The sequence below is a fragment of the Carcharodon carcharias genome, chromosome 11 (assembly GCF_017639515.1).
Source record: "Carcharodon carcharias isolate sCarCar2 chromosome 11, sCarCar2.pri, whole genome shotgun sequence".
Lineage (NCBI taxonomy): Eukaryota > Metazoa > Chordata > Chondrichthyes > Lamniformes > Lamnidae > Carcharodon > Carcharodon carcharias.
Genome location: NC_054477.1, coordinates 45,288,298 through 45,313,214, shown reverse-complemented (window position 1 = coordinate 45,313,214; position 24,917 = coordinate 45,288,298). Strand labels below are relative to the sequence as shown.

Genomic DNA, 24,917 nt, shown 5'->3' with positions numbered 1-24,917 from the left:
CGGTTATAGCCCTTAACCCTTCACCACTTCTGAAGGTTTGGTTTTTATTTCATTCACACTACAAGCAAAATGTTAGTGCAGAACAATTTTGACTTCACATTGACACTAGACTCGTAAAATGTAAACCAGGCCCAGATTTTCATGGGGGAGGCAGGAAAGTCAACTTGGGAAACTTCCTGACCCCACAGAGCCACCTCCATTATGAAGGCCCCAGCCTCCATGTTTTCATTCTGGGGAGGGAGGGGAAGGATGGAGATAGACCCACCACCCTCAAGAGGCAGGCTTGAGGCAGGTGAATAGCCATACTGGCAAGCTAGAATGCCCACCTCTGTTTACTGGGACTGGCCCAGTTTTAATTATGAACGTCAGGGCCTCAAACCCCCACCCTATTCCTCATGCACTCATGCCCCCTCATTCTCCATGCTCCCTCATATTCCCCATGGCACGTCTATGATCCCCAGGTATCCCCATAGCTACTCATCCGATGTCCACTCTGGACAGACTTCAGGAGCAATATCTTTGAAATAGAGATGAAAAAAATTAAACATATAACAATCCAATGGATCTCTCACTCAAACATACTTCATTGTGTTGGGGGGGGTGTGGGGAACTCCAATTTCTAAAACTCATCAAAAAATGGTAAATCCTTCCAAGCTTGAAAGTGTGACATGAAGGCCTCAAATGTTGATGATTATATCTGGGAGTCACTAGCTGACAACAGAGGAAAATATCGACATCTCCTGTGGGCTGGTGTGCACCCACCATAATGACCAGTGGTTGCAGCGGCTTGGCAACAGCCGTTAATGCTCAAAACGGCAGCCCACAATGACACTTGGAAACTTCATGTGCAACACTTGTAGCAGAACCTGCCTCTCAGCGATTGGCCTCTTCAGTATCAGCAAAGATGCGTCATATAAGATACCACATCTGAAATGAATTTTTGCTGTATGACCATCATCTGTCATAGATGGAAGGAAGCAGATGATGGACAATCTGCTGTAAAGCAAGCAAACATTTATTTCACTAGCCACATCAAAGGCAGAAATTTTAATAACCCCTTAAAACTGTCATCAAAATGTGAAGACAGCTTCTTTGCTGAGATTAGAGGCTCTGGAGCTTTTGAAGATCAGCCAAGCATTCATAATAGACTGAGTGATAATAACAAACAGGATCAAAGGGGTTAAGTACTTGTAGCTGTAACAATGAGATTTAATTTTGTACTTGCACTGAGGAATAATATTTCCTTAAAGAGATAAACATATAATGACATAGAAATGATTTGAGAACGTCCAGCTCTAGCGTGGCAGATTTGATGTTTCTTTTAAAACTGTTAGCATTCACTTATTTGATCAACTGTGATTTGCTGACATCAGGAACTACAGAGATCTTGGTCAAATTCTGGCAGTACATACATTTGTATAACATGCCTTGAGTAATCAGAGACACTTGATAAAGAATGCATTACTGAGCCAGCAACTGTGCAGTGTAAGTGTTGTGAAATGTCAGAAATTTCTTTGCACTACTTTTTTTGATAAATATATGATTTTGCTAAAAGAAATGAACATGTATGCCTGAAATTTCCTGATTGGTCTTATGGCAGACAATTGGGAGGATCTCTATGGAAATTCTAGATAATGCAGCTCCACGTTAACTCTTTTCACCTCCACTCATTAGAAGGAGATATTGATAGGATTACATGAAGAAGTTTGGAAGAGGCGCATGTGGGGCATATACATTGACATCAACCTATTGGACTAAATGACCTGTGCTGTAAATACATTGAAATGTTGTGTAATCTACTACACTGTGGTTGCAGTCTAAATACAGAGCACAATATACAGAGCACAATTATATGTGCAATAGATGTCCGAGATTTTAGAAGGGAGTCCATCACAGCATATTCTGAATATACTTTGTGAATCATGTTACTTTTTGCATAACCTTTATTTTTCTCTCAATTTTCCTCTGCCCTTTTCCTCATTTCTTTAGAAGCTGCCTCACAACTTCATTGGTACCTTTCCTAGTGACCACCTTCATATCAGGCCAAGTTGTTGAGCATTAGCAGTATATTCAACTCCATCTACAAGACATTATAACTAACTGTACCTATTCTCACCTGACATCTGCAAACGTACACTTTCAATCTAGGTCACCGAATTGAAATCAGGAACATAAACAGTTTATTTCTACCCCCTCCAAAACCTAGAAAACATGTAAGTCCTCACCACTGCGTGAGCAAGTATCAGTTAACAATGCAAAGACTAAGGATTAGAACTGGGGCTTTTCTGGCCTGTTTAGCTTGGCTTCACACTATATGATGCATTTAACTATCATTTGCAAACTTTTTGTGCAACATCACTCACCTAATGTAGTAAATTGAACTAAACCATGATAAATGGTATATTTATAATAACTGAAATAAATGTACGTGCTGGCTTTGTAGGTAATGGTAATGTAGATAAGAGTATAAGACCAAAGTAATAAAGATATATTTGTATAAAACATCAGTTAGATATGCGTGCACAGTTAGAGATGCCCTATTATACAAAGGGTATGAAAAGCATTGAGCAATGTCAGAGATGGGAATTGATGACCCTAAGAGATCAGGAGAACCCAATTTCTATCCAGGGGCTTGTTAGAATATGGGTTTGAACTTGGTTCTTAGTTTATATGGATTTCAGCAAAGCCTTTGACAAGGTCCCACATGGGAGACTTATAAAGAAGGCAAAGGCACATGGGATACAGGGTAATTTGATAAAGTGGATTCAAAATTGGCTTAGTTGTAGGAGGCAGAGGGTAATGTCAGAAGGATGCTTCAGTGACTAGAAGCCAGTGTCCAGTGGCGTACCACAGGGATCTGTGCTCTGTCCCCTATTATTTGTTATTTATATTAACGTCATAGATGACTATGCAGGGGGTAGGATTAGTAAGTTTGCAGATGACACAAAGATTGGCTGGGTGATTAACAATGAGGTTGAGTGTCTTGGGCTACAGGAAGATATAGACGGAATGGTCAAATGGCCAGATAAGTGGCAGATGGAATTTAACACTGAAAAGTGTGAGGTGATACACTTTGGAAGGAGTAATTTGACAAGGAAGTATTCAATGCATGGCATGACACTAGGAAGTTCTGAGGAACAAAGGGATCTTGGCATGTGTGTCCATAGATCTCTGAAGGCGGAGGGGCATGTTACTGGAGTGGTGAAAAAGGCATATGGGACACTTGCCTTTATCAATCGAGGCATAGATTACAAAAGTAGGGAGGTCATGTTGGAATTGTGTAGAACCTTGGTGAGGCCACAGCTGGAGTACTGTGTGCAGTTCTGGTTGCCACATTATAAGAAGGATGTGATTGCACTGGAGGGAGTGCAGAAGAGATTCACCAGGATGTTGCCTGGGATGAAACATTTAAGTTGTTTTCATTGGAGCAGAGAAGACTGTGGGGTGACCTGATCGAGGTGTACAAGATTATGAGGGGCATGGACAGGGTGGATAGGGAGCAGCTGTTCCCCTTAGTTGGAGGATCAGTCACAAGGGGTCATAAGTTCAAGGTGAAGGGCAGGAGGTTTAGGGGGGAAGTGCGGAAAAACTTTTTTACTCAGAGGGTGGTGACAGTCTGGAATGCACTGCCTAGGAAGGTGGTGGAGACGGGCTGCCTCACATCCTTTAAAAAGTACCTGGATGAGCACCTGGCACGTCATAACATTCAAGGCTATGGGCCAAGTGTTGGTAAATGGGATTAGGTAGGTAGGTCAGGTGTTTCTCACGTGGGCTGAAGGGCCTCTTCTGCATTGTGATTCTGATTGGTTCTGTTGCTATTTATTATAGGGTGGCCAAGTTGTACTATTAGTGATAGAGTTGATCTACAGACACTTAGGTGGAAACATTAAGTTTATTTACAATATACTCAGCAGCAGCTGCATGTGTGCTTTCAACTCCAACTCTATCTCTACACAAACTGTGGAGGTAGCGTGCGCTTCTCCCTATTGGTTACTACAGACAACGTGAGCTCTCAGGGTACATTACACACTATATAAAACCATAATTACTACATTCCTCCCCTTTAACTCAGCTTTACATATTGTATTTACAAGTACATATTTTTCAAGACAACATAATAAGTAATCTGCAAGTCCAGTCTTTCAGGTGGTTTCCTGTATGTGTATAATTTCAGATTTTTTGTCAGGAACCTCCTTTTCCAGAGTTGCCTGAACATCAGGTGCTTCGGTGGGCAGTTGCAGTTCTTTATCCTTAACTGTTAGAGGATCATCAGACATGCCAAGTCCTGCGTTGAGGAAACGCAGACCTGATCATGGTCACTGGTGGAACTATATCTTGCTGATTTGTCTCTCTCTTCCTTAAGTGGTCCACATGTTTATGGATGATCCGGCTTTCCACCTCCATGTGGTGAGACAGAGGTCCAGTCATTGCACTTATTTCACCCAGTAACCACTTTGGTCCTTCCCCGAAGATTTCACGTATACCTGCTCTCCCGCGGTAAATTTCCTCTTATGACTATGCCAGTCGTGTCTCGTTTTCTGGCTTCGCTGATTCCATTCCAGCTTCCCCTCTATATTTGGCATTATTAAGCTATGTCTTGAACTGAGATGGTGTTTCGACAATAACTCCACAGGTGTGACACCTCTTGTTGTGTGAAGATAGGCCTATAATGAAAAAGAAAGTGTGCTAACTTGATTGCCAAGGAATCACCAGTTAGCTTTTTCATGCCTGTCTTGAATATTAGAACTGCCCTTTCAGTCAGTCTGTTTGAGGAAGGGTGGTATGGTGCAGTTTTCACATGAGTGATACCGTTGAGGCTGATAAACTGTTGAAACTAACGCTCGTAAATGCTGTGCCAGTATTGGAAATGACTACTTCTGGTAGCCCATGAATGGCAAAACTCTGATGTAGTTTCTCAATTGTAGTGCATGACGTTGGTGACTTCACCTCATATACACCCGACTATTTTGACTGGGCATCGACGATGAGCAGAAACATTGTTCCCAGGAAAGGTCCAACGTAATCAATGTGTAACCGCACCCAGGGTCCACCTGGCCAGTCCCAAAGGTGTAACGGAGCTGTCACTGGCAACTTTTGCAGTTGCTGACATTGCACACAGTCCTTTACTAAACTGTCTATTTCACCATCTATCCCTGGCCACCATAGCTGTGTGCATTCGGGAAATTCCTGAATGAGCGCTGTGTACTTCAATTAAAAGTGGCTCCCTTCCCTTTGGAGGAATTATCACTCATGCACCACATAATAGGATGCTATCCTGGCTGGTTATATCATGTTTTCTGTGGAAGTATGATTTCATTTAATCAGATATGGGCTCCTGTGATCAACTATGTAGCAGTTGTTCCTAGACTTGAGATAGGACTGGGTCCCAACTTGTCCAGTCTCTGAACTGTTGAGCACATACTGGTGAGGAATGTAAGTAATTTAACAGTAAAATAAGTTCCTGTGGAACTGGGGTGTGCTCATCATTTTCTTGTAAAGGCAAAAGACTGAGGGCATCGGCGTTTGCGATTTGATTGCCAAGACTATGTACAAAGTGTACTCGTATGCTGCCAGAATTATGGCCCATCATTGTATTCTTGCTGAGGTGAAGGATGGTATAGCCTTGTCCTCACTAAATAATCCTAGCAATGGTTTGTGGTCTGAAACGATTGTAAAATGGTGGCTGTGTATGTACTGGTGAAATTTCTTGACACCAAAGATAATGGACAGGCCTTCTTTTTATATCTGAGTATCTCTTTTCTGCTGTGATGAGTGCCCTTGATACATAACCTATGGGCCATTCCGTGCCGCGGTCCATTCGATGAAACAGCACTGCTCCCATTCCGTAGGGAGATGTCACATGTCAGCACCAATGCTTTCGTCTGGTCTTAATGCATAATAGATTGGATGAGTGCAATAATTGCTTAACCTTTATGAAAGCTTCTTTCTGGGCTCCCTCCTAAGACCAACGTTGGTTATTTTTGACAAAAACAAAAACAGAATTACCTGGAAAAACTCAGCAGGTCTGGCAGCATCGGCGGAGAAGAAAAGAGTTGACGTTTCGAGTCCTCATGACCCTTCGACAGAACTTGAGTTCGAGTCCAAGAAAGAGTTGAAATATAAGCTGGTTTAAGGTGTGTGTGTGGGGGGCGGAGAGAGAGAGAGAGAGAGAAGTGGAGTGGGGGTGTGGTTGTAGGGACAAACAAGCAGTGATAGAAGCAGATCATCAAAAGATGTCAACAACAGTAGTACAAAAGAACACATAGGTGTTAAAGTTAAAGTTGGTGATATTATCAAAACGAATGTGCTAATTAAGAATGGATGGTAGGGCACTCAAGGTATAGCTCCAGTGGGGGTGTTTTTTTAAATTTTTTTTTTTAAATAATGGAAATAGGTGGGAAAAGAAAAATCTTTATAATTTATTGGAAAAAAAAGGAAGGGGGAAACAGAAAGGGGGTGGAGGTGGGGGAGGGAGCTCACGACCTAAAGTTGTTGAATTCAATATTCAGTCCAGAAGGCTGTAAAGTGCCTAGTCGGAAGATGAGGTGTTGTTCCTCCAGTTTGCGTTGGGCTTCACTGGAACAATGCAGCAAGCCAAGGACAGACATGTGGGCAAGAGAGCAGGGTGGAGTGTTAAAAAGGCAAGCGACTGGGAGGTTTGGGTCATTCTTGTGGACAGACCGCAGGTGTTCTGCAAAGCGGTCGCCCAGTTTACGTTTGGTCTCTCCAATGTAGAGGAGACCACATTGGGAGCAACGAATGCAGTAGACTAAGTTGGGGGAAATGCAAGTGAAATGCTGCTTCACTTGAAAGGAATGTTTGGGTCCTTGGACGGTGAGGAGAGAGGAAGTGAAGGGGCAGGTGTTGCATCTTTTGCGTGGGCATGGGGAGGTGCCATAGGAGGGGGTTGAGGAGTAGGGAGTGATGGAGGAGTGGACCAGGGTGTCCCGGAGGGAGCGATCCCTGTGGAATGCCGATAGGGGGGGTGAAGGGAAGATGTGTTTGGTGGTGGCATCATGCTGGAGTTGGCGGAAATGGCGGAGGATGATCCTTTGAATGCGGAGGCTGGTGGGGTGATAAGTGAGGACAAGGGGGACCCTATCATGTTTCTGGGAGGGAGGAGAAGGCGTGAGGGCGGATGCGCGGGAGATGGGCTGGACACGGTTGAGGGCCCTGTCAACGACCGTGGGTGGAAAACCTCGGTTAAGGAAGAAGGAGGACATGTCAGAGGAACTGTTTTTGAAGGTAGCATCATCGGAACAGATGCGACGGAGGCGAAGGAATTGAGAGAATGGGATGGAGTCCTTAGAGGAAGCGGGGTGTGAGGAGCTGTAGTAGAGGTAGCTGTGGGAGTCGGTGGGTTTGTAATGGATATTGGTGGACAGTCTATCACCAGAGATTGAGACAGAGAGGTCAAGGAAGGGAAGGGAAGTGTCAGAGATGGACCACGTGAAAATGATGGAGGGGTGGAGATTGGAAGCAAAATTAATAAATTTTTCCAAGTCCCGACGAGAGCATGAAGCGGCACCAAAGTAATCATCGATGTACCGGAGAAAGAGTTGTGGAAGGGGGCCGGAGTAGGACTGCAACAAGGAATGTTCCACATACCCCATAAAGAGACAGGCATAGCTGGGGCCCATGCAGGTACCCATAGCCACACCTTTTATTTGGAGGAAGTGAGAGGAGTTGAAGGAAAAATTGTTCAGCGTGAGAACAAGTTCAGCCAGACGGAGGAGAGTAGTGGTAGATGGGGATTGTTCGGGCCTCTGTTCGAGGAAGAAGCTAAGGGCCCTCAGACCATCCTGGTGGGGGATGGAGGTGTAGAGGGATTGGACGTCCATGGTGAAGAGGAAGCGGTTGGGGCCAGGGAACTGGAAATTGTTGATGTGACGTAAGGTGTCAGAGGAATCACGGATGTAGGTGGGAAGGGACTGGACAAGGGGAGAGAGAAGGGAGTCAAGATAACGAGAAATGAGTTCTGTGGGGCAGGAGCAAGCTGAGATGATCAGTCTACTGGGGCAGTTCTGTTTGTGGATTTTGGGTAGGAGATAAAAGCGGGCCGTCCGAGGTTGGGCGACTATCAGGTTGGAAGCTGTGGGAGGGAGATCCCCAGAAGAGATGAGGTCAGTGACAGTCCTGGAAACAATGGCTTGATGTTCAGTGGTGGGGTCATGGTCCAGGGAGAGGTAGGAGGAAGTGTCTGCGAGTTGACGCTCAACCTCCGCAAGGTAGAGGTCAGTGCGCCAGACAACAACAGCACCACCCTTGTCAGCGGGTTTGATGACAATGTCAGGGTTGGACCTGAGAGAATGGAGTGCAGTAAGTTCAGAGAGAGACAGGTTAGAATGGGTGAGAGGAGCAGAGAAATTGAGACGACTAATGTCCCGCCGACAGTTCTCAATGAAAAGATCAAGAGAAGGCAAGAATCCAGAGGGAGGGGTCCAGGTGGAGGCAGAATATTGGAGATGGTTAAAAGGATCCGTTGAACTGGGAGAGGACTCCTGTCCAAAGAAGTGAGCCCGGAGACGAAGACGGCGGAAGAAGAATTCAGCATCATGCCGAGCCTGAAATTCATTGAGGTGAGGGCGTAAGGATATGAAACTAAGTCCTTTGCTGAGCACTGAACGTTCAGCATCGGAGAGGGGAAGGTCAGGGGGTATAGTGAATACACGGCTGGGGTTGGGATTGGAAGAAAGGGTGGGGATGGAGGGACAGGCAGGGGTGGACGGTCTTAGATGGGTGTTGGTGTCGATGAGTTGTTGGAGCTTGCATTCCTTAGCACTTGAGAGAAAGAGAAAAAGTTTCTTGTTGAGGCGTCGGATGAGCCGAAGGACTGTCACTGACCTCATCTCCTCTGGGGATCTCCCTCCCACAGCTTCCAACCTGATAGTCGCCCAACCTCGGACGGCCCGCTTCTATCTCCTACCCAAAATCCACAAACAGAACTGCCCCGGTAGACCGATCATCTCAGCTTGCTCCTGCCCCACAGAACTCATTTCTCGTTATCTTGACTCCCTTCTCTCTCCCCTTGTCCAGTCCCTTCCCACCTACATCCGTGATTCCTCTGACACCTTATGTCACATCAACAATTTCCAGTTCCCTGGCCCCAACCGCTTCCTCTTCACCATGGACGTCCAATCCCTCTACACCTCCATCCCCCACCAGGATGGTCTGAGGGCCCTTAGCTTCTTCCTCGAACAGAGGCCCGAACAATCCCCATCCACCACTACTCTCCTCCGTCTGGCTGAACTTGTTCTCACGCTGAACAATTTCTCCTTCAACTCCTCTCACTTCCTCCAAATAAAAGGTGTGGCTATGGGTACCCGCATGGGCCCCAGCTATGCCTGTCTCTTTATGGGGTATGTGGAACATTCCTTGTTGCAATCCTACTCCGGCCCCCTTCCACAACTCTTTCTCCGGTACATCGATGATTACTTCGGTGCTGCTTCACGCTCTCGTCGGGACTTGGAAAAATTTATTAATTTTGCTTCCAATCTCCACCCCTCCATCATTTTCACATGGTCCATCTCTGACACTTCCCTTCCCTTCCTTGACCTCTCTGTCTCAATCTCTGGTGATAGACTGTCCACCAATATCCATTACAAACCCACCGACTCCCACAGCTATCTCGACTACAGCTCCTCACACCCCACTTCCTCTAAGGACTCCATCCCATTCTCTCAGTTCCTTCGCCTCCATCGCATCTGTTCCGATGATGCTACCTTCAAAAACAGTTCCTCTGACATGTCCTCCTTCTTCCTTAACCGAGGTTTTCCACCCACGGTCGTTGACAGGGCCCTCAACCGTGTCCAGCCCATCTCCCGCGCATCCACCCTCACGCCTTCTCCTCCCTCCCAGAAACATGATAGGGTCCCCCTTGTCCTCACTTATCACCCCACCAGCCTCCGCATTCAAAGGATCATCCTCCGCCATTTCCGCCAACTCCAGCATGATGCCACCACCAAACACATCTTCCCTTCACCCCCCCCTATCGGCATTCCACAGGGATCGCTCCCTCCGGGACACCCTGGTCCACTCCTCCATCACTCCCTACTCCTCAACCCCCTCCTATGGCACCTCCCCATGCCCACGCAAAAGATGCAACACCTGCCCCTTCACTTCCTCTCTCCTCACCGTCCAAGGACCCAAACACTCCTTTCAAGTGAAGCAGCATTTCACTTGCATTTCCCCCAACTTAGTCTACTGCATTCGTTGCTCCCAATGTGGTCTCCTCTACATTGGAGAGACCAAACGTAAACTGGGCGACCGCTTTGCAGAACACCTGCGGTCTGTCCGCAAGAATGACCCAAACCTCCCTGTTGCTTGCCATTTTAACACTCCACCCTGCTCTCTTGCCCACATGTCTGTCCTTGGCTTGCTGCATTGTTCCAGTGAAGCCCAACGCAAACTGGAACAACACCTCATCTTCCGACTAGGCACTTTACAGCCTTCCGGACTGAATATTGAATTCAACAACTTTAGGTCGTGAGCTCCCTCCCCCATCCCCACCCCCTTTCTGTTTCCCCCTTCCTTTTTTTTTCCAATAAATTATAAAGATTTTCCTTTTCCCACCTATTTCCATTATTTAAAAAAAAAATTTAAAAAAAAACACCCCCACTAGAACTATACCTTGAGTGCCCTACCATCCATTCTTAATTAGCACATTCGTTTTGATAATATCACCAACTTTAACTTTAACACCTATGTGTTCTTTTGTACTATTGTTGTTGACATCTTTTGATGATCTGCTTCTATCACTGCTTGTTTGTCCCTACAACCACACCCTCCACTCCACTTCTCTCTCTCTCTCTCTCTCTCTCCGCCCCCCACACACACACCTTAAACCAGCTTATATTTCAACTCTTTCTTGGACTCGAACTCAAGTTCTGTCGAAGGGTCATGAGGACTCGAAACGTCAACTCTTTTCTTCTCCGCTGATGCTGCCAGACCTGCTGAGTTTTTCCAGGTAATTCTGTTTTTGTTTTTGTTTTGGATTTCCAGCATCCGCAGTTTTTTTGTTTTTATCTCTTGGTTATTTTTGAGTAGAGAATGCAGGAGGGCCAGCACTGTAGGCAAATTGGGTAAGAACCGCCCATATTGGTTGATCATTCCTAAGGGAATGATTTGAGCTCTGAGGCATTATTTGGTACAGGTGCCTCTCTATGGCTCTCACTTTATCTTCAACCTGGTGGAGGGCTTGTGAATCTGACCCAAAGAGATTACTTCCCTCACTTGCAACGTGCACTTTTTCTTTAGATGCACTCTAACCTGCAAGAAATGTTTTAAGACTTCATCTAAGTTGCCAAATGCTCTTTTTCAGTGAATCCTGTCACCAATACATCTTCTAAATAGACTGCAACCTGAGGCAGGCCCTGCAGTAAGCTTCCTGTAGTAATTATGGTTTTACTTGGTGTGTAATGTACCTTTAAGAATAATACTTGTTAGGAAAGATCACATGATCCATAGTAACAATAGGAGAGTACCTCCGCAATCAGTGTAGAAATAGAGTTGGAGTTGAAAGCACACATCTAGTTGCTGCTGAGTATGTTACAAATAAATTTAATGTTTCTACCCAAGAAGTGCCTGTAGATCAACTGTATCACTAATAGTACAACTTGGCCACCCTACAACAAACTGGCGATGAGAGTAAAATAGGATTGCTAAAGGCCAATAAGTCACCTGGACCTGATGGGTTGCATTCTAGGATATTAAGGGAACTAGCTTCAGAGATACTGGATGCACTTGTAGTAATCTTCCAAGAATCCTTAGATTCTGGAAAAGTCCCAGAGGATTTGAAAGCTACCAATGCAACACCCTTATTCAAAAAAGGAGGGAAACAAAATACAGGTGCCTATAGGCCATGAGCATAACATCTGTCATTGGAATATGTTGGGTCATTTATAAAGGAAGTAATAGCAGAGCATTTAGAAATGCATAATATAATCAAGCAGAGCCAGCATGGCTTCATGAAGGGGAAATCATGCCTAACAAATTTATTAGAATTCTTTGAGGAGGTGACAAATAGGATAGATAAAGGGGAACTAGTAGTTGTAACATCTTTGGATTTCCAAAAGGCATTCGATAAGGTACCACACATAAGGGTGCTGAATAAGGTAAGAGCCCATGGTGTTAGTATATATTAGTATGGATTGAGGACCAGCTAACTAATAGAGAGTTGGAATTTTCAGGATGGCAACCTGTAACTAGTGGAGTGCCACAGGGATCAGTGCTGGGGCAACAATTATTTACAATATATATTAATGGGCAGGATTTTCCCGTTGGTGAGCAGGGGTTGTGGCCTGCTCACCGATGTGTGAAATGATGCACGGTGACATCAGACGGAAGTCTCGATGTCACCGCACCCCATTTTAAATAATCAGGTAGGCTGGGGCACAGCAAAATCAATTGTGCACCCGCCAACCTGTCAATGGCCATTTGAGTCCATTGACAGAGTCATTGAAGTAATTAATGGACCTACCCATCTAACCTTAAGGTTGGCGGGCAGGCCAGGAGCCCTGATGGACTTCAGAAAAAGCATGAAACCTCATCCACAATATATTCCATCTGCCAAGTTTTTGCCCACTCACTTAACCTGTCTATTTCCCTCTGTAGACCCTTTGTGTCATCCTCACCACTTGACTTCCCACCTATTTTTGTGTCAGTCGCAAAACTTGGCAATAGTGCATTCATTTCCCTCATCCAAGTCATTGGGCAGGATTTTCCCCCATTGGGGGAGGAAGTTAAAGTGCGGGTGTGCAAGAGGTACACCTCTGATCGGCACCCCCAACTGGGGGCGTGCCGCCATTTTACGAGGGTGGGCCAGTTAAGGCACGCTCAGCGTGAAGTCCACATGGAAGCTCTGTGCACTCCCTGTGGGCGTGGGGAAATCCCTAAACCCTAGAGTGCACAAAAGAGCACACTCATCTCCCTGAGGCTAAGTGCTGCCACATGAGTTGGGACATGTCCATAGCTTTTAAAAATCTTTAATTATGGAAGGCAAATGGAATGTTGGCCTTTATTTCAAAGGGAATGTAGTATAAAAATAGGGAAGTCTTGCTAAAACTATACAAGGCACTAGTTAGACCACACCAAGAACACTGTGAACAGTTTTGGTCCCCGTATCTAAGGAAAGATATACTGGCATTGGAGGCAGTCCAGAGAAGGTTCGCTAGGTTGATCCCAGGTATGGAGAGATTTTCTTAAGAGGAAAGGTTGAGTAGGTACTCATTGGAATTTAGAAGAATGAGAGGTGACCTTCTTGAACCATATAACATTCTTAGGGGACTTGACAGGGTAGCTGCTGGGAAGTTGTTTCCTTGTGGCTGAGTCTAGGGCCAGAGGGCGCCCACTTAAGACAGAGGTGAGGAGGAATTTTTCTCTTAAGTGTTGTTAATCTGTGGAATTTTTTTTTTACCACAGAGGGCTGTAGAGGCTGGGTCATTAAATATATTAAAGGCTGAGATAGACAGATTTTTAATCAGTTAGGGAATCGAGGATTAAGGGAAAAGGTAGAAAAGTAGAGTTGAGGATTATCAGATCAGCCATGATCTCATTGAATGGCGGAGCAGACTAGATGGTCCAAATGGACTACTTCTGCTGTTAGTCTTATGGTCTTATGAACAGAAGAAATCTGCACTGTGCCTCACCCAGTGATTGTAAGTCGTGAGCTCTGTTAGAATTGGAGAAGTTATCCCCTCTCAAAATGCCACAGTTTGGGAGAATTGATCCTTTTGAACCAGCCACAGACAATTGATCTCAATACACAGAAAACATCACATTCTCTTTTCAAGTGAACGAGATTACGGGGGAAGAGAAGAGGTGGGCGATCCTCTTGCGTGCTTGTGGGAGCAAAACCTACAGTCTCATTCAAAGTTTGACGGCACCCAATGCCCCAAATTTGAAGAATTTCAATAGATTGGCGGACCTCGTGAAGGGTCACTTTCAACCAAAGTCCTTAGTCACGATGTAGAGATTCAGGTTTTATTTGTGAAAAAGAGCCCTGGTTGAGACAGTTGCGTGCTACGTGGTAAATTTGAAGCAGCTAACGGAACATTCTGAGCTCAGTACGACTCTGAACGACATGCTCAGAGATTGTTTAGTGTATGGTGTGAAAAAGCCCTCTATTCAAAAAAGATTATTGTCCAAAGTGAATCTGGATTTCAAGAACGAGATGGCGCTGGCCATAGAAAGCACAGTAAGAGATTTGAAAGCAACACGGTGTGCAAAATTGCTCTGTCCTCCACGTCGGGCAGGAAACATCAGCCGAAAATGGCGGGAAAAAGTGAGACTCTGCCGAGAGGCGGGAAACAGCCCCGCTAGCCAAAGAATAAAGAAAAATGACAGCAGTGAAATTGAAGAATAATTTTAATAAGAGGTAGAAACAATCAGTCTTTTTGTGCTGGCAATTTTTAAAAAATCGAATGCTACTATTGTCACAGAAATGGACCTATAATGAGGGAGTGCAAGGAAAGATTCAAATAGGCTTGTAAACAAAAGAAGAAGCCCAATGAAACCTACAATGTAGAAGAGCCTGAAACAACGAATTCAGACATTTAGTCATTGTTTAATCTGAAAGTTGGAAAGACAGAACCAATATTTGTCACAGTGAAAGTTAACGGCAAACCTGTCAAAATGGAAGTAGACATGGGAGCGTGCACTGCCATAATTTGGGAACACACTTTCCGATATTTGAATAATGGTGAACATCAATTAAGATTGGTACAAACAGCGGCCAAGCTAAAAACATATACAGCTGAAGACAATCAAGTAAAAGGCATAAGCAGAGTAACTGTCCATTATGAAAGCAAATTGGCAAAACTACCAGTGTTAGTATTGAGAGGCAGAGGATCAAGCCTTCTAGGTGAAATTGGCTAAGGGAAATTAACCTTGATTGGCCACTGGGATTCCAAAAGGAAGCTGGAAGTGTTCCTGTTTTGAAAAAGGAGTGTGTAAGGACTCAACCTGAAGAAATGCAGGCTGTCTTAAGCCAAAACCTGGAAGAACAGCAGAAGGAACTTAAAGAGACCCTATTTGATAACAGAGTTCGAAACAAGGTGAGCAACCTTCGCAGGGGAAAAGAAAACCTGTTGAAAGACCTTCATACCCTACAGGATTCCCTCAGGTCAAAGTTTTTCCTCTGGAAAAGCATGAAGAGAAACAGAATTAAACACCTCTCTGAACAAACTGAAGAATCAGTTGGCAGAGAAGAAGATATAACAATGTTCAATTTTCGAGGAGGCAGCAAAGAACTACAAAAAAGATATGGAAGAGCTGAAGAATCAGTTAAATGAAGCCAAAGAAGCTTTGGAAGCAAAAGTTGCAAAATTTTCTAAGAAGCAGAAGATAATGAAATTTTGGGAGACTTAGCCACTGAGCTCAGACAAGTTGAGGTGGTGTCTGAGAGAAGTCTAGCCAACAGTGAAGTCAAAAAGAAGGCCGAGATTAAAGTCTGCACTAGAAAGGAGATACAAAAATACTAATAAGGCCTTAATTCTGGCAGGATATGAATATAGTTTCGTACATAGACCTGGCAATCAAATTGCAAATGCCAACACCCTTAGTCGTTTGCCTTTACAGGAAAATGATGAGCACATCCCAGTTCCACAGGAACTTGTTTCAATGTTAAATTTCTTGGATTCCTTGCTGGTATGTGCTCAACAGATCAGAGACTGGACAGGTCAGGACCCAGTCCTATCTCAAGTATGAGAACAAGTGCCCCATAGGTTGGTCACAGGAGCCCATATCTGATGAACTGAAACCATACTTCAACAGAAGACATGAAATAACCAGCCAGGATGGCATCCTATTGTGGGATGCATAAGTGATAGTTTCTCCAAAGAGAAGGGAGCCACTTTTAATTGAACTATACAGTGCCCATTCTGGAATTTCCGGTATGAAGACCATTGCACACAGCTATCTATGGTGGCCAGGGATGGATGGTGAAATAGAGAGTTTGTAAAGCTCTGTATGCAATGTCAGCAACTGCAAAAGTTGCCAATGACAGCTCCGTTACACCCATGGGAGTGACCAGGTAGACCCTGGGTGCAGATATACATTGATTACGTTGGACCTTTCCTGGGAACAATGTTTCTGCTCATTGTCGATGCCCATTCAAAATGGTTGGACGTATATGAGGTGAAGTCAGCAACATTGGGGGCTACAATTTAGAAAGCACTTCAGAGTTTTACCATTCATGGACTACCAGAAGTAGTCATTTCTGATAATGGCATGGCATTTGTGAATGATGAGTTTCAATGGTTTATCAGCCTCAACAGTGTCACTTGTCAAAACTGCACCATGCCACCCTTCCTCAGATGGATTGGCTGAAAGGGCAGTTCAAACATTCAAGACAGGCATGAAAAAGCTAACTGATGATCTCTTGGTAACCAAGCTAGCTCACTTTTTCAATACAGAGCTACCCCTCACACAACAAGAGGTGTCACACCTGCGGAGTTATTGTTGAAACGCCATATCAGGACGAGATTGACCTTTAATAGTGCCAAACTTAGAGGGGAAGGTGGAAAGGAGTCAGGGAAGCCAGAAAACAAAACACGACTGGCATAGTCATGAGAGGAAATTTACCATGCTATACGTGAAAAACTTTGGGGGAAGGACCAAAGTGGTTATCGGGTGAAATATGTGTGGTGATTGTATCTCTGTCTCACCACATGGAGGTGGAAGGCTGGATCGTCCATAAACATGTGGATCATTTAAGGAAGAGAGAGAGAAATCAGCAAGATATGGTTCTGCCCGTAACCATGACCAGGTCTGCGTTTCCTGCTATGGATACTCAACCCAGGACACACATGTCTGATGTTCCTGTAAGAGTTGAGGATTCAGAACTTCCAAGTGCCCAACAAAGCACCTGATGTTCAGGCAGCACTGGAAAAGGAGGTTCCTGACAAAGAATCTAAAGTTGTGGAGCTGCGATGTTCCACGCGTACCAGGAAACCACCTGAAAGACTGAACTTGCAAATTCCTTACCCAGTGTAAATATTACGTTGTCTTGAAAAATATGTACTTGTAAATATAATATGTATAGCGGTGTTAAAGGGGGAGGCATGCAGTAATTATGGTTTTATGTAGTGTAATCTACCTTTAAGAATAGTATTTGTTCGGAGAGATCACATGACCCGTAGTAACCAATAGGGAGTAGCATGGGCTATCTCCATAGTCAGTGTAGAGATAGAGTTGGAGCTGAAAGCACACATGGAGTTGCTGTTGAGTATATTGTAAATAAACTTAATCTTTCCACCCAAGAAGTGTCTGTAGATTAACGCTGTCACTAATAGTACAACTCAGCCACCCTACAACACTTTCCATTATTCTCTGAAAAGATGGCACAAGCTGAGGAGACACTGAAAAGCAATCATGTATTTTGGTACAACCCTTTGTGGGTATTAATTACGACAAATTCCCAGGATGCATTATCCAATTCTTGTTGTTGATAAGCATGACTCACGTCAAGCTGTGTACATTGTCCTCCTGCCAGCTTGGCATACAGGTCTTCAATTTTTGGAATGGGGTACCTGTCCAGTTTGGCTACTATATTACCCGTCATCTTGTGGTCCCTTTGGATGCTTTGGTGAGGTTTAAGGACGGGGCCTATGGGTGCTGCCCATTCTGAGAACTGAACAGCTTGTACCACACCCAGTTTCTTTAGCCCGTTCAGCTCAGGATTGACTTTTTCTCTCGGGGCATTCGGCACTGGTCTTGCCTTCATGAAGCGAGGGGCTGCTTCAGGATCCACATAAATCTGGCTGGCAGGCCCTGGATTTTTCCTAATTCATCCTGGAAGACGGTGGCATACTTTAAGTAGAGACCTACTTGCTCTCAACTGAAAGATTTCGAACCATCCTAACTTAATCTCCTTTAACCAGTCTCCCCTAAGAGGCTTGGCCCTTCACCTGTTTCCACCATCAAGGGTAGCTGTGCTGACTGGCTTCCATAATGGACAGTTACTCTGCTTATGCCTTTCACTTGAATGTCTTAACCTGTGTTTGTTTTTAGCTTGTCGATGTTCATTTCAATCCTGATTAATGTTCACCATTATTCAAATACCTGAAGGTATGTTCCCCAATTACTGTAGTGGAAGCTCCCGTGTCTACTTCCATTTTAACAGGTTTGCCATTTATTTTCATTGTGACAAATATTGGTTCTGTCTTTCCAACTTTCCAGTTAAACAAGTAAATTTCAGAATTTGTTGCTTCAGGCTCTTCAACATTGTAAATTTCTTTGGGCTTCTTTTGCTTACAAGCCTGCTTAAATCTTTCCTTGCACTGCCTCATTATATGTCCATTTCTGTGACAATAATAGCATTCCATTTTTTTTAAACCGCCAATCACAAAAAGACTGTTTCGACCTCCATTAAAATTATTCTTTAATTTTGCAGCTAAGTTATTTTTCTTTATTCTTTAGCCAGCGGGCACTGTTTTCTGCTTCTTGGCAGAGTCTCACTTTTGTGTGCCGCCTACAGCTGAGGTTTCCTGCTCGATGTGGAAGATGGTGCAATTTTGCGCACCCTGTATTGTTTTTGAATCTCTTACTGCACTTTCCATGGCCAGCGCCATCTCTAGCTCCTTCTTGAAATCCAGATCCACTTCGGACAATAATCTTTTCTGAATAGTGTCCTCTTTCATGCCACGCATTAAACAATCTCTGAGCATGTCGTTCAGAGTCATATCGAACTTACAACGTTCCGTTGGCTGCTTCAGATTTGCCATGTAGCACGCAATTGTCTCACCCGTGACTCTTTTTAACAAATAAAACCTGAATTTCTGCATCGTGACTGAGAGCTTGGGTTGAAAGTGACTCTCATGAGGTCCACCAATTCATCGAAATTGTTTGAATCTGGGGCACTGGGTGCCGTCAAACTTTGAATCCAACCATAGGTTTTGCTCCCACAAGTACTCAAGAGGATCATTCACCTCTTTTCTTCCCCCATGATCTCATTTGCTGGAAAAAAGAACATGAGGCGCTCTGTGTATTGAGGCCAATCGTCTGTGGCTGGTACAAAAGGATCAATTCTCCCAAAATGTGACATTTTGAGAGAGGATAAGTCCTTCAATTCCAACAGAGCTTGCTACTTACAATCACTGGGTGAGACACAGTGCCAATTTCTTTCTTTCTTGATTTTTGCTGTTCAATCCTATCCTATCCTTGTCTCCAGTTTATTGTAGGGTGGCCGAGTTGCACTATTAGTAATAAATTGCTCTGCTAACACTTCTTGGGTGGAAACATCAAGTTGATTTACAATATGTTCAGCAGCAGCTACATGTTTGCTTTGAACTCCAACACCATCTCTACACTGACTGCGGAAGTAGCTCGTGCTACTCCCTATTGGTTACTACAGATCATGTGATCTTTCCTAACAAGTATTATTCTTAAAGGTACATTACACATTAAATAAAACTATAATTACTACACTATTCCATCCTGATTAGATCATGGCTAGGATTTCCCCCCATCACATCCCCCTGCCATGGAGGGTCGATAGAAAATCTGGCCATTGTCCTACTGAATATGAAGGGCCAGTTTCAACAGGGCGACCGCCTTAATCTACTATTACAGCTGTACTCCACCCAAGGGCCTAGATTATTTCCAATGGAGCAGAGAAGGCCAGGAATAGATTTAACTGAGCTTTGTAAACTTGATAAGTTTTGAGAGTGAATAGGAAAAGACTACTCCCTGTGGTTGGTGAGTCAGTCAAAAGGGTCATCTATTTAAAATAAGAGGGGTAGATTTTGACTTTGTACAATCATGTAAACCAGGCACTAGCAAATTCAGAAGCCTGTTACATCACTCCTGATTTTTATTATTTTAATGGATATAACAATCTAGCAGGATGTAAAATGTGCCTCCAATTTGCTGTCACCCATTTTACACTATCCAACAAAGTAAAAATGCCACATTGAGTGAATAGACAGGTTAGAAGAAATTTCTGTATGCAAAGGGTTTTTAGAAGAAGGAATACTGTGCCACTGGGAGTGGCTGAGGCAGTGACTACCACACCTTTTAATGGCAAACTGGATAAATATTTGAAGCTGAGGATGATGCAGGTCTATGGGGTGAGTGTGTTGCAATGGATTAGTTCTGGATTGCTGTAGCACCAATGTCAGCGCAGGCACCACTGGCTGAATGGTCATCTGTTCTGAAAGCTTGTGTGGTTCTATGATTCTGTATTGGTAGTCAAAAAGAAGATAGTTGTTTATAAATGTTTAATGCTCAAGAAAGTCACAGCTGTAAATGGAAGCTTGTTTTATGCAGTTTTTGTTTAATACTGCTGTTGCTGTGAACACTGTGTCCTAGAGACTTTTATCATTTGTTCCTGATAAGTTATTTCTTCCTTCTCTGCTTGGAAAAGCAAAAATGATAAATAATTTCCAGCAGCCAGCCGTAATATTTACTTTAAATTGAAAATATGCAAAAGTAAACCTCGAGACATGCTCTCTCTTCTCAAATCCAAATCCCATCAAGTTAGCATTGTATCCCTTGCTGGAGAATATTTCATTTTAGTCCATGACCAAAGGAAGATCGCATGCTAAAACATTTCTATTTGCAAGACAGCAATAAGTTATCAATTAGAATTAGTTTCTCAGAGCAAGTTACCATGATGTTGAGTAAGATTTCGGCTAATGTGGAATGGATTATTTGTATGCTCATGTTGCAGTAGCACATAATCTAAATACTGGCAAAATGAATGCAATGGGGTGATTTTCATTGCTTTTGCTGAACAGGAGTGGAACAATAGTGCTCCAAAACTTATGGGAATGAAATTACCATCTAGTTTTCACTCAATCCACTGATCAGAATTATTGTTTGCACAGGAACTTGTCTGGTTCAGACAAGAGCTGACAGAAATATGCAAAGCAGGATTCTTCTTTTTGTTACTTTACTCTTTCGTGGGCAAGACCAGCATTTCTTGCCCATCCCTAATGGCCTTGAACTGAGCGGCTTGCTGGGCCATTTCGGAAGGCACTTAAGAGTCAACCACTTTGTTGTGGGCTGTAGTCACGTGTAGGCTAGGCAGGGTAAGGATGGCAGATTTCCTGCCCTAAAGGACATTAGTGAACCAGATGGGTTTTTACAACAATTGATTATAGTCAATGGTGACCATGAAACTAAATTTCAATTCCAGTTTTATTAATTGAATTTGAATTTCACGGTGGGATTTGAACCCACGTCCCCAGAGCAATAGCCTGCACCTCTGGATTACTAGCCCAGTGACATTACCACGATGCCACCTAAGGATGTTCCTCCGCTATGAAGCAAATAAGATCCTTACACAAATTTGGAGTAGAAATGGATGGAGCAGTTGTGATGCACACTCCTCCCTTTGATGCTGGGCATAGAGTGGCCTAACTAGTGCTCTTAAATGGAGAGCAATCCAAAACCACGTACCTTTTTATATATTGAAATTTGTCACCTGTTTCAGACTCATTTCTCCCCTCTCCCTTACTGGATTTTATAAAAAAAACATTTGGTTCACTAATGTCCTTTAGGGAAGGAAATCTGCCATCCTTATCTGCTCTGGCCTACACGTGACACCAGATCCACAGCAATGTAGTTGACTCTTAACTGCCCCCTAAAAGGGCTGAGAAAATAACTCGGCAATAAATTCTGGACTTGCCAGTGCCGCCCACATTCCATGAAAGAATGGCTTTAAAAAGGCAATTAAAGTGCAGAAATGGCAGCTATTTGTTTGATTTGCAGATTGAACAACAAGTTTCCCTGGAACATCTGAAGAGCATCCAGGCTGCCTTTGAGGTGAGTTTGCCTCATTTTCAATTCAGCATACTATCATAGATCTGAATGAAATTAAGGTGAGATTTGAGTGAAAGATACCACATGCAATTGGATAAACATCCATTTAACTACAGTATAATGAAGAAAAGAGAATATGCTGTAATAATGATTGTAGCATATTAAGCTAAAATTAAAATATTTGCCATTAGAATTATTATTTCTCCAAAGTGCTGTCACTTGTTAGTAACTCTAAGCAGCAAATACAGAATACAGGGTTAATCAAGACTCTCAAATTGACATTCATTGCCTTCACCAGGTGTTGACAGGACAGGAGCAGCCTCAGAATGGTGTCTGGTACCTTATTGCCTTGTTAACACTGGTGATGCGGCCAGCTCCGTTTTGCCCAAGCACCAGCCTGTTTCAGGCAAAAATCCCTTTTTTAGTTTGGAAATTGTAATGGAAGCAGGACCCCACTTAACATTTTTGGTCTGAGACTGCGCCCTGCACATTCCAGCCAATTCCACAAGTGATGGAACTAAAGACATGAAAAAGCTAAGTGGTGAATTTTATCAAATTACCTCAAAATAACCTGGGCTGCAGTTATGCAGGAACATTTAGAACCATAGAACCATAGAAAAGTTACAGCACAGAAGGAGGCCATTCAGCCCATCTTGTCCATGCCAGCCCGAGGACACCCAGGTGCCCTTTCTAATCCCACCTTCCTGCACCCGGCCGATAGCCCTGCAGCTTACAGCACTTAAAGTGCAGATCCAGGTACTTTTTGAAAGAGTTTAGAGTTTCTGCCTCTACCACCAACTTGGGCAGTGAATTTCAGGCATCCACTACCCCCTGCGTAAACAAGTTCTTCCTCATCTCCTCCCTACATATTCTGCCACTTATCTTGAATCTATGACCCCTGGTTCTAGAATTCTCCATCAAGGGAAACAGTTTCATCCTGTCCACTCTATCTATTCCGCTCATAATTTATCCTCTGTAATAATGACGCCCACACCATATCTGAGCTTGCTGGATGCTGTTCTGGCCTGATCCCGAAGCTTTATTGAGCTGCAGTGGGATGGCTGTTTGAAAACTGTTTCTGAAAAGACAAACAGAGCAGCACTTAACTCAGTCAGGGTAGTCACCTGGTTCTAAAAACCTGTTAATAGCCCTGAATTATACTTGGTCGTTGCTATCACTCACCAAAGGAAGGAAGGTTGCAGAAATATGAGACAACTGCTTAAAACCGTGGGAGGAAAAGATAATGTGGCTGTCAACATGTCTTTTTTAGATGTTAAGTGAAGGATAAAAAAAACCACAACTACAATATCAGGGAGACAGTAATAGCTAAATAATTTATACAGCCATGTTGCCTAGATAAAGGAGTTCTGTGGAATGAGTTATGTCATAAACCACTTTAAAATGGTCCACATTTTACAAAGAAGAACTTCCTTTAACAGTAATGTATAGATTGTATAAACAAAATAAGATGGGCCTGAATTTTTCCCGTGTTGAGTGGGCTCGGCAGGGGCAGCCGCAGAGCTGACTGCCGCCCGCGATCAGCTCTGCACCACCATTTTACACGGGCAGGCCAATTAAGGCCCGCTCAGTGCAATACGTGAGCAGTAGCACTGAGCGCTACCTGTGTGGGCATGGGGAGGAGGGAGAGAGGGTCCAGCGCTCTTTTACGCATGTGCGCGAAAGAGCGCTTCAATCTCCCTGAGGCACAGAGCTGCCTCGGAGATTGGAGCGCTTTTTAAAAAAAAATTAAATGCAATAAAAATATAATGAAAGGTGTCCCCTCATGTGACTGTGTCACATGGGATGGGACATCCTTTTCTGAAAAATAAAAACTTTTTATTCTATTTGTGAAAGCTTTAGGAAACCTCATCCCGCTCATGGTTGAGGTTTCCAAAAATATGTAAAGGCTGTATGGCCTTTTCTCCTGCCCACCAACCTTTAGCTTGGGCGGGCAGCGTAAATTTGAAATTAATTAGCTCCTTAATGGCCTTAATAGGCCTTTTAATTATCTGCCAGCACGCTCCTGCTGAAGGAAACATCGCGAGACAGCGCAATGACGTCAGGACGCACACCCAGCGTCATCGGGCATCATTTTACGTGCCGGCGTATCAGGCCCACCCCTGCAGGCCGACTGTAAAATCCTGGCCATGAAGAAAGGAGCATTTCTCGGCAGTCTAGACGCTAAAAATGGTGTTTGGAGATGTATGAGTGTTGAACTGCAACTGCACCAACTCATGTGATTATGATAGAAATGTGGAGGTCTAGGTGACAGTCTCTCTTGCTGCTGGAAGCCAGAATCTGCATGGCAGCCACTGAAGTTTCCATCAAAGCTGCAAAACAGCTAAGGGGGTTTGCTCCCTCCCTCCCCTCACTGTCTCCATTAAAACCTCCAGAGAGGCATGAAAGAATGGTGGGTAGCCTTTCTGCTCATTCTTAGCTGCAAGAAAGCATCTCTAACTTGCAGCACGTTCATGCAGTCTGAGCACAGCAGATGAAAGTAGGGAATGCAACGCTGCTTAACAAACACATTCACGCTTTAAGTACAATTGGCAGGTGCTTGTAGTTTGGGCTGCCTATTTCTGCAGACAGTTGTGAGGGCAGCCTGGGTCTACTATTCTAATGAGGCCCCGAGTTAAAATGGCCTTGCTTTCAGCTGCCCGTGGGTTTCCTGCCCGATGGGAGGCATTGAATTGTCGCTGGAATATTAATCCAGAGACCCAGGGTAATGCTCTGGGGACCTGGGTTCAAATCCCACCACAGCAGATGGTGGAATTTGAATTCAATAAAAACATGGAATTAAAAGTCTAATGATGACCATGAAACTATTGTCAATTGTTGTAAAAAACCATCTGGTTCACTAATGTCCTGTAGGGAAGGAAATCTGCTATCCTTACCTGGTCTGGCCTACATGTGACTCCAGGCCTACAGCAATGTGGCTGACTCTTAAATGCCCTCTGAACAAAGGCAATTAGGGATGGACAATAAATGCTGGCCTAGCCAGTGACACCCACATCCCATGAACGAATTAAAAAAAACCCAGCAACCTGCCCACCCCAACGCACCATGCATTAAAATCGGGCCTTTAGTTTGTGCTGTGGGGAGTGCAGTCTGAGTAATTTAAAATATGGATTACAGTCAGTAAAGGAGCTTCTGGG

The 24,917-nt window shown here is 44.0% G+C and overlaps 1 protein-coding gene across 1 annotated transcript in view; it reads left to right on the top strand.

The window, feature by feature from the left end:
* wdr95 (WD40 repeat domain 95) overlaps positions 1 to 24,917 on the top strand; it is a 202,683-nt gene that overhangs the window by 34,339 nt on the left and 143,427 nt on the right. The window contains exon 3 of the mRNA XM_041199001.1: positions 21,712 to 21,765. Coding sequence (XP_041054935.1) covers positions 21,712 to 21,765 — 54 coding nt within the window. The remainder of the gene's footprint in view (positions 1 to 21,711; positions 21,766 to 24,917) is intronic.